The sequence below is a fragment of the Pectinophora gossypiella genome, chromosome 13 (assembly GCF_024362695.1).
Source record: "Pectinophora gossypiella chromosome 13, ilPecGoss1.1, whole genome shotgun sequence".
In the NCBI taxonomy this organism is placed as follows: Eukaryota; Metazoa; Arthropoda; class Insecta; order Lepidoptera; family Gelechiidae; genus Pectinophora; species Pectinophora gossypiella.
This window is the reverse complement of record NC_065416.1, coordinates 827,834-838,136: the sequence shown is the minus strand read 5'-3', so window position 1 is coordinate 838,136 and position 10,303 is coordinate 827,834. Positions and strand designations below refer to the sequence as shown.

Below are 10,303 nucleotides of genomic sequence, written 5' to 3'. Positions count from 1 at the left end.
CTTTTACCACTACTCCTGCAAACATACCACAATAGCTCTACTGCTGCTCAAATTTGATACCGTATAGTGTAGAGATACTGATCTCTCACATGTGAGCTGTCACATTGGTACAATTTCGACCAATAGCCGTACGACGTATCTATAGATAGCATTTGCTGTGTCTATTCGTTAAAACCTTCGATATATTTCGCACCACAGGCGGCGAGGATCCCGTGGCGTCTGTGCAGTCCAGCATAATAGAAACATATTTTATGCGGAGAATTCTGTGTGTTATCATACTTATCATAAACCAATTAATAGTTTGAAGACATACAGTAGCAGTACTTGTTGAGTTGAGGGTGCGTTTCAGTTATGCATTTCGGCTCATCTTTATATCTGAAAAAGAAAATTTATTTAACAGACAAATATACAACTCATACCCATATCCTGGATCAAAGTTAGCTGAGTAGTTAGCGTAGGCAGACCGCACCATCAGATGGGAATATAAGTGCCAAGGAGTTTGTGTGTGTGTGTGTGTGTGTGTGTGTGAGAGAGAGAGAGAGAGAGAGAGAGAGAGAGAGAGAGAAAGATTTGCACACATAGCAACGTTGTACATACACTCACACTACACAGTTACACGTCTCCATAATTTACCAATTATAATGTATTCTTTTCTTTTAGTAGTTTTGTTATTATAAGTAAGTTTTATTTATTCATTTTGCATATATATTTTTGATAGGAATATATATCTATAATATCAAGAATAAGTAATGCATTATAATCTATGTAAGTATCATAGTATGTTTTCTTTATTGTATATAAGTAGGTACGTAATTGAGTTTGGTGTGTCCGTGGCTCACGTTCGATAGGTCTCCCATAATACCAGCGCCGCGGCCCGTGCTAAGCACGTGTCACGGCATTATGCTGAGGGAGATCCTTTTTTATTTTGGGCGCCTCTATTGTGTATTTAATGTCTGTATTATTTGTCTTTTTGTCTTTGTTTTTTTTTCTTTTTTTTTCTTTTTTTTTATTTCTGTAATGTAAGTTTGTAAATGTGGCGTCCAATATGGAAATAAATATTTTCTTTCTTTCGTCTCTTTCTTTCAGAAATGACAATGGGCACATTTGTATGAAACTTGGTCCAAGAACCTCCACTGATGAGACTTATATGTAATGAAAGCTTATACTTTCCCTATTATTCTGGCAAAGTTCTATCAGATTCTGTCCCGGGATTCTTTTTCTACAGCCATGTTTGTCCTGGCTAAAAATGTGATAAAATACAGTGGGGGACTAAAATCGACTCAAGATTTGTTGCTCAGTAACTAAATCTACATAGCCAGGACAAACACGGCCGTAGAAAAAGAATCCCGGGACAGAATCTGATAGAACTTTGCCAGAATCATAGGGAAAGTATAAGCTTTCATTACATAAGTCTCATCAGTGGAGGTTCTTGGACCAGTTTCGCCCATTCTCCTTTCATGGCATTTCCTACTTGGCCAGGGATGCATATGACCACACTTACGCATTGACTCTGGATATTTGCGCTGAGCTGATGAAGAACTCGCCTTTTTGTGACATGTATGTCATTGCTGCTTCATACACGCCCTTGCCAGGTCCCACAGTTATCTGTAAACGGTTCAAGAGTTGGGGTTATACATACACATATAAACTCACGCCTATTGCCCACCGGGGTAAGCAGAGACTATGGAATTTCATTTGCTTCGATCCTGACACGCTTCTCTTGGTTCCTCCACATTCATCAATCGCTTCATACACGCACGCCGGTTCAGAGTAGATCGTATTAAACCTTTTCTAAGGACATCTCCAATTTGGTCAATGTACGGTCTTCTAGGTCTTCGTCTGCCAGCCCTACCATCAACCTATACAGGGTGTTAGTGGCATCCTAACGAATACTAAGGGGGATGATTCAGACCATGATTCTGAGTTGATATCAAGTGGAATTTCGTGTCGGAAAATTCATGAAAATTTTAGTGTTCTTTTTAATTATTTTCCGTGCCATACTTTTGCGATCGAAAATTCCACTTGATATCAACTCTAAATCACGGCCTGAATCAACTCCCTCAGTATTCGTTACGATGTCACTAACACCCTGTATATAAATAATCAGCGTAGAAGTAATGCAAACAAAATAATATCATGTTGAAAAAAATGATTTTAACTACTAACTAACCTTGACCTGATACACGCTGCCAAGATTCCTCAGGATCTCAACGTGAGCTTTATGTTTCACCACCCATTGGACAGAACGGAGAGTCCTCAACGCACAATGTTGTCTGCGGACAGAAACACATACTTACTATGAATACATCCCACTGCTGGGTCTTTCCTTATTTAATTGGAGAGAGGGTTCGTGATAGTCCTGTTCGGAGAACGCGTGACTTACACCGTTTGGATCCCAGCTGAGGCTCTAAAGCATTGTATTCAACTTTACGAGATGATATCAGGTGGTTTCCAGGATTTGTACCCGGTTAATGGCAATAGGCTCCCCCCTTACATGGTACTTAAACGTAGCTGGCGAGGAGTGGGTGTATTTACTATACATCTCAGCCTACCCCTTCGTAGGTTACATGCGTGATGCTAGTCATCCATTCTATGACCAATCGTTCCAGACATTGCTTAACTTTGTTGCCAAACAACAAGCATAAATAGTCTATGGACTCGTGAAAAGTTATTTCAAAGTGTTTTATTGTCGCTGCACCGATCATGTTTCCAGTTTGTGTCCCAAGGAACTAAGAACTTAGTACCTTTCAGACTCAGTCAGTTTATTGATATAATCAACCAGAGCTTGAGCAACTGGCATGTATAATGGTTCTTCAGGCTTCACTTCTTCCCAATGGAGACAGGTGCACCAGTGGTCTTCTATTCCTGCTACACTGCATGAACGGTTGCTGGGTAACTGTGAAACGTATTGGGTGAAAAGTGAAAAATATAGAATGTTCTTTTATAATCCATGTGTGATTGCTTAAGTCTTACCGGCTGAAGCAAAGTCAGAGCTCTCAACACATCAGCTCCCTTGACTTTGTAGAAGTTCCAATATGGCGTTAAGTTGACGACATCAAGGATAGTGGCGTGGATGTCGTGAGGAGTTGTCAACACCTCAGCATTGTTCTCCAAAGCTGTCTGGGCATCAAGGCGTATTCTTCTGAGGTTATCTGGCAAACGAATAGCCATGAACGGTAAACGTTCCTCTATGAATCCTTGGTATGTATCGCGAATATTAGCGAACCTGTTGGAGGACTTGTAATCTGATTAATATGATATCTTCTTCTTTTCTTGTGGGTTGTGAGAATTGCTGGTGTGTGGGTTATTATTGAGCCGGAAAAGTATCATAAAACATAAACAGCCTACCTACCTTACCCTATTGGAAGACGAAACCAAGTTTGGTGCTCACGTTACCTGGATTAGGAAAAAATAACTATTTGCGAGACTTTAATTGCTTCAGTTCTATGCTGGACTGGGAGGGAATAAAGAATATAAAACATGTTCAGCTGCTTATAATTTTGGGCATGTCGTACAAACTGGCGATAGAGGGATTTGAGCTTTCTAACATGGTAATATTTGATGAGCTGGTAACCTGTCACCATTCGGTTCATCATATCCATCTTATCTAAGAACTTATACTTATACCAAAAGTGGCTGTATGTTTCTTTCTTTTGATGACTTGTGAAACTGATATGAGTTGCATGAGTGTGTTTAATATTGAAAAGTCTCTGACGCACCTTGGACCATGGTCACCCATAACTATAAGAAGTGTGTTCTGAAAAGTTCCTTTATCGTACATACTCTTCAAAAACTCCGCCAGAGGTCTATCAGCGTTGTCAATGTGGTTGAAATCACCGTGTGTCACGTCAGCTATGAAAGTTAGACTGAAGTGTTTTCCCTCAAGTTTGTAAAACTGGAAAAAAGAATATGAATACTGCAGCAGTGGGAGGATATTCCTTCCTTCCGCTCGAATGTGGATCCACCACCACCATTGCTAGTGAACAGGTTTACAATCTATAAAGGAGCTGGAGATTGAAGACCCCAGGGGCTGGACATATACATTTTATTATTAATTTGTCCCTCAGACCTCCAGAAAAGTTTGTTCTTCTTACATTTCAGATCTTTCTTTCTATCAAAAAGTGAACGTCCCAAACTTAGTAAATTCTTAGCTACACGTAAATCCTTAACACTTATCATCTTCTTAGCGTTATCCAGTTTACACAGGGTTCGCTTACCTAATCTGAAGATTTGACAGGTCTGTTTTTTTTTACAGAAGCAACTACATGTCTGATCTACCAACCCGCGAAGAGTAAACTAGCCCACGGACAAGAGCGTGGCTTTTAAATTAACGATGATGGATATGATGGATCACTGTAATTCTGGGCGATGAGCACTAGTCAATAAACCACCCTGATGGAATGTTCGTACAAATGCCCCACTAAAGTTCTTAAGTTCTTTGTAAGTTATACTCATTGAACTTACCTGTTCAGTCAAATTTATCATAAATTGGAATCTCGGTTGCTCACCAAAGCACTTCCAGTTGGGCCACCACTTAGAATTTTTAAAACCCTCTTCGTACTTGTATATATCTCGTAGGTAATGATCGGCTGGTTGGTGGAGGAAACCGTTATGGTATAGCTGGAAAGTCCCCACCCAGGGCATGTCTTCGAAATATGCTGTTCGGTAACTATGGGAAACACGAAACAACGTAAACTCACAACTACATTTCTAAGGATGTCAGAGGTACATGCATCGGATGATGAACTAAGTACCCACGCTTTACTCAGTTTATTTTTAAACTGACGCATGGGCACATGGATCCAAGGAGTCACGGGGGTTTATGACCCACCCCTGGAGGTCAGGTTGCGTCATGGGTGGCCACTGCAATTTTATCTAATTCTGTACGGAGATAGGTTGTCTGCGACCTGGTGACCCCAATCCGACATAAAAGCTGGATCCGCTCCTGAAGTAAGCCGTACCACTATGTATAATGATGGATAGCCAGCTGTAGAGAAACAAAAAAATGAAATCCGTTCATCATCCTGCAGGGTATGCACGGCAACCATGGCGCGAATTATATTAAGAGCTTCCACCAATAGACGCAGCGAATCTCTAAGTGAATATACGTCGTCGTATTGGTCGAAGCCTTCGATATAGTTCGCGAGCGCTGGTGAGCTGAGCATAGGGTTACTCTATAGAGGGTGTACGCTACGTCCGCGTTTAGCGCTTCTGGCTACGCGGTGTCCATAGCTTACTTGAAATTGCCAATTTACAAAAGTAATGTCTAATAAATAGATCACCGTCAGGTTTAATTTTCCATGCTGACTCCTGTTTATTATGAGTTTGAAGTAAAATGTGTTCTATGTGTCCCCGACACCCATATGTAGCAAGTTTATTCACCCTAAGGTTGTCTGGAAGAAATTGCTATTTAGCAATAAGGCCGCCGATTGTACTTCTCCTGTGACATTTGTAATTGTTTTTAGTGTTGTGTTTATATATGCAATAAAACGTCTTTGTATTGTATTCTATTAAATTGATCCTACCATTGATGTCGCTGATGTTTGGAATTCGTCTGAAATAAAGCGGGCAAAGATCTGAGGGCCGTATAGCCTTGACTTAAGTACTTTATACATTATAAATATTTACCCGTTCTTTTTCATTCTATAGAATATGAAATCTTCATGGTCTAGATATACGCTGCCATCGACATCCTTCCTCGACTCAGGCAGCTCCGAGTCAGTTTTGCCAGTCAGAATGGGGAACAGCGCAGCTACGGTTGCGTCACCCACTATGTTATATCTAGAATAAAAAAACTACTTATACTTATGTCTTGTTAGTTGAACTATGGGTTTAAATCCCTAAATTATTATTTGGGCTGGTCATGTCACCCGGATGCCCGAAGACCACAGACTGGGTGCCAAATGTCAAGTGGCTCGTGGTTTACCGCAAAAACACGCGCCACTGATGGTGTAAACTAGTAATAAAAATCTTCTTCTTTTAGGCCAGGCGCGCACAACAAGTTTTTCGCCGCGCGGCAGAAAAGAGCAGCGGCATAATGTCGCACTGTAATACTGCGGCGGCTCTGCCGTCAAGTGCGCGCAATACAATTTAAAACTGGTACAGAATTACAGTGCGACATTATGCCGCTGCTTTTTTCTGCCGCGCAGCAAAAACTCGTAGTCCGCGCCTGGCCTTACCCTGTAGGTTGTGAAGACTATGAGCGACCTAACCAATCCATTGAATTTACAGTGAGAGTCAAGAGTTCTTCTAAGTGGGCTATCACGGCTAGATAAAAACATTGATGTATAATAAAATATGTGGATCTTCTATCGTGTGGATTGTGAGGTGGATTACCAACCCCATCAACCCTGGTGTCAGTGTTATTATTAAGTCGCCAAAAGCCCTTGAAATGACTTATGTAAGAACTATGCGCTTGCATCTAACTAGTAACCGGGACTAATGGCTAACGTGCTTTCCGAAGCACAGATCAATCGTCAATTGGGTGATCAGCCTGTAATGTCCAAACTAGGTCGCCACCGGGATTCCAACTCGGGACCTCCGGATCGTGAGCCCTAATAATAATAATAAATAATTATAGACGTACTTGTTTAAAACAGTAGCTTGAAGTTCCTTGGTAATATACTTGTAGCTCACAGGCATTTTTCTAATGAAACCGTTTTTAGACGTCGAGTCAAAGGCGATTATAAGCACGTCATAGTTATCCTCCATTCCAGAAGGAGGACTTTCATGGTTCACCTTCCTCCGGAACCCACAACCGTATCCAGACCACGATACTTTACCAAATAGTATCCTGTAAGATTGGATGATGAAAGAATTTACTTAACACACACATTTATTAATGTGTCAATGTGCTCGCACGTTAATTAACCCTTTCACGGACAGAGACATGGGTTATTGATGGTTCATAATAGGTAGTATGGCGCCTTGGAATCGAAACGTCCGCAGACGTTCTGTCCTTGAAAGTGTTAACAAGATTGGCTATTGCAGCCATATGAGGGTCACAAACAGCAACACGCGGAGGTCCGTGCTGCTCTGTGATGAGGGCACACTTAAGAGCAGTCTAGTAAAGGTCCCAACCCTAAGAAACGCGTTACCATGAGAACCAGTAGTCGTTGTAGCCAGAATCAAATTCAAATTCAAAAATATCTTTATTCAGTTGGTAACATAGTTACACTTTGAATCGTCAATTTGTACACAACGAATGTCTCATCTGCCTAAGACTACTGCAGCTTCTCACAATCTGTATAGCCGGGGAAAAGAAGCTACAAGAAAAACCTCGGCACAGGGCCCCAGACGTTATTTAAAAAAATAAAAATAAACATCTGCTACGAAAGCTATATAATAATAATAATAATAAAGTTTATTTAGGTAAAATCTACGACACACATATACATTTACAACATTAAAATATACACACATTAACAATGAGAAATGGGAAATATATATATATAGAGGGTGTTAGTGACATCGTAACGAATACTCAGGGGGATGATTCAAACCATGATTCTGAGTTAATATCAAGAGGAATTTTGCGTCGCAAAATTCATGAATATTTTTGTGTTTATTTAAATTATTTTCAGTTCCATACTTTTGCGACGGAAAATTCCACTTGATATCAACTCATGGTCTCAATCATCCCTCAAAGCAATCATCCTCAAAAATATTTATCAAAACAATTATAATTACTAATAACACAGCGATCTCACGATATTGAGCAAGCTAGGAGTTGAGCAGTGTTAGTGTCTGCGTGGTAAAAAAACATGCAATCGGTCCCGGCTACTATATATTTACGTGAAGAAATTTCAATGTTCGGATAGGATTATGACAGCAGTATATAAGGTGGGGGTTGTAGGAAGGGCTGGCAGGAGAAGACCTAGTGGAACGTATATTGACGAAATTGGAGATGACCTTAGAAAAGGTTTAGTACGATCTACGAAACGCGCGCGTGTGTTGAAACGATTTATGATTTGATGAAGGTAAAGAAAGCAAGAGAGGTAAGACAGGATCAAAGCAAATGGAATTCCATAGTCACTCAGAGCAATTGGCTCATTGGGTCTCTCAAGGCGGGTACAGAAGTCCAGGCAGACCGCGTAAAATATAGTGTGATGTTATCAATGGTTATCGGAGGCCGGAAATCGCGCAAAGCCGAGAGGAGTGGAAAATCTAATCTTTTGTTTGTCTCTTTTTCCTGTATCTATTTTTGTGATCTTTAATCTGCGTCTTCATATTTTAGTATAACGTTGAAGAAGTTGTTTGTCACTTGTTGTTATTTAGTTATGTTGTCACTAATTTAAGAGCCACGCTCTTGTCGGTGTAGCATTCTCCATGCTACTTTTTAGGGAAAAATAAGGCAATGGTTTCCCTCTTGCCTTTAGCCCCGCAGTACTCTATCTGACGCGAGTGGTATGGCGCTCAGAGTATTTCAAAGCCATACTAAGACTCCTGTCCTCCGCCTCTGAATAGTACTGACAGTTACTGCTGCCCTCTGTCAGGTTCCAGGTTACAGTCCCTGTGACTCGCCTCTTCCATCCTACATTGCAGTGCCCTTGGATCCCGTCTCTGCCTTTGCAACTGTTGATGTCTTCATCCGTATCCCTGGGCAAGGGTTCTACGTTATACCCCGTAGGTGGTAAGTTGATGATGAGTTACAACATAATTTTTGTGGATATTAGATTAGATCTGTACTCTATGTACTGTAATTATGTGATGTGTTGTCTGTAATCTGTTTGTGTCTTTAATAAATAAAAAAACAAGCCCTTTGTCTAGCAGTGGGATCGAATAGGCTACATAAGATAAGTTACCTGCTTATTCTGCTAGTATAAATGCCTGTACACGTAATCTTGACATGATCACTCTCAACCAGATAGTAGATACTATCTCCAGAGACGACTGTCGCATTGCCGTAATCCCAGTTCTCATCATTGATGTAAATAATATCATAGTAAATACACTCTAAGTCCGTTATTGAACGGACTGTTTCTTCAGTTGGTCTGCATTCTGATAGCTGTAAAAAAGTGCTGTCAAAGAAAGGTAAACATGAAACAGTAGGACTAGAGCCCTTATAGGGAACACAAAACGCATTTATCGGGAATGTGGGTTTCCTCACGATGTTTTCCTTCATCGCTGAGCACGTGATAACCATTCATGATTCAAACATGAATTCAAAAATCGTTGGGATCCGAACCTGCAACTTCACAGTGACAGTCATGCGTTCTTCCCACTGGACTATCACGGCTACACAGGAATATACACTGATGTATATACTCCTAGGATAGGCCCCCACAAGGTGGAACTATGACCTTCTGAAGGTCACGCAAAAACATCGGATGCGGGCAGCAGAGGATCAGTCATTGTGGCAAGTCTTGGGGGAGGCCTATGCCTATCAGTGGTGATTTCTGGCTGATGATAATGAGTACTTCACTTACGTAACAAGTCACCCAGTCACGTTCACTACATTTGATGGGCGACAACGTTCTGTGGAACTTCATACCCTCTGGCGCGAAGGGATCCAACTTCGGCACATCACAACCAGGTCCCTGGTCTTCCATCAGACTTTCCTCAAGAGAATACTTTACGTTTCTGTAGGATAAATTCACTTCTGGCCTCTCTGTTGGCCTGAGACATACAATAAATATTAATACTACGTATAGAAGAGGCATAAGGTCACTCTCCGGCCCGCACCGATCCCAGTTACCTCACCCCACCCCCGATTTTTATAACCCTTTTGCGTAACCGATATACATTGTTAAGGGAGTAGAATTCTTTGCCGTCTTCTGTATTTCCGAATGCATATAACCCGGGTGCTTTCAAGGCCAGAGTGAACAGGCACCTTCTGCGCGAGCTCGCTCCAGGCCTCGTCAATGCTTCCGAGCAAGTCTGGGGCCAAGAGCAAATTCATCAAAGGTGAAAAAAAAAAAACGTTACAAAAGGTAATATACCCTTTTGCGCATGTACGACACTTCATCTATGTGGTATCTATGGACACATTTAATGACTGCTCAAAGTGACCTTCGAAGGGCTTCGAAATTGAGATCAGCAATTTTCCGTATTGCGCCGCGTAACGACTGCTTACTTCCATAAGTAAGTAGTAACCAGGACCAGAGGCTTAACGTGCCTTCCGAATCATTTTACTTTCGAATCAGGCAATCACACCTGTAATATCCTAACCAAACTAAGGATCACAAAGTATTTTTTGGGATATTTCTCCATCGAAATTCGAACCTGGGACCTTCGGATCGTAAGCCCAACGCTCAACCACTGAATCACGGAGGCCGTTATATAATGATGGTATAAAAATATA

The 10,303-nt window shown here is 41.2% G+C and overlaps 1 protein-coding gene across 1 annotated transcript; it reads right to left on the bottom strand.

Moving 5' to 3' along the window:
• Positions 1 to 293: 293 nt before the first annotated feature.
• LOC126371977 (uncharacterized) lies at positions 294 to 9,746 on the bottom strand. The gene is made up of 12 exons (XM_050017472.1): positions 9,724 to 9,746; positions 9,429 to 9,618; positions 8,805 to 9,007; positions 6,587 to 6,793; positions 5,629 to 5,781; positions 4,465 to 4,669; positions 3,720 to 3,895; positions 2,974 to 3,226; positions 2,745 to 2,896; positions 2,171 to 2,273; positions 1,502 to 1,605; positions 294 to 375 (listed from the first exon to the last, which is right to left on the bottom strand). Exons 1-12 carry the CDS (start codon positions 9,744 to 9,746, stop codon positions 294 to 296), a joined length of 1,851 nt encoding a protein of 616 aa, XP_049873429.1.
• Positions 9,747 to 10,303: the final 557 nt, after the last annotated feature.

Excerpts from the sequence above, each read along its gene's own strand:
- LOC126371977 (XM_050017472.1), bottom strand. The coding sequence starts at position 9,746 with ATGTATATCGGTTACGCAAAAGG. Across the intron at positions 4,670-5,628 it reads TATAGAATGAAAAAGAACGG|TTACCGAACAGCATATTTCG; the intron begins GTAAATATTTAT and ends TGTTTCCCATAG. Across the intron at positions 3,896-4,464 it reads TGATAAATTTGACTGAACAG|TTTTACAAACTTGAGGGAAA; the intron begins GTAAGTTCAATG and ends TCTTTTTTCCAG.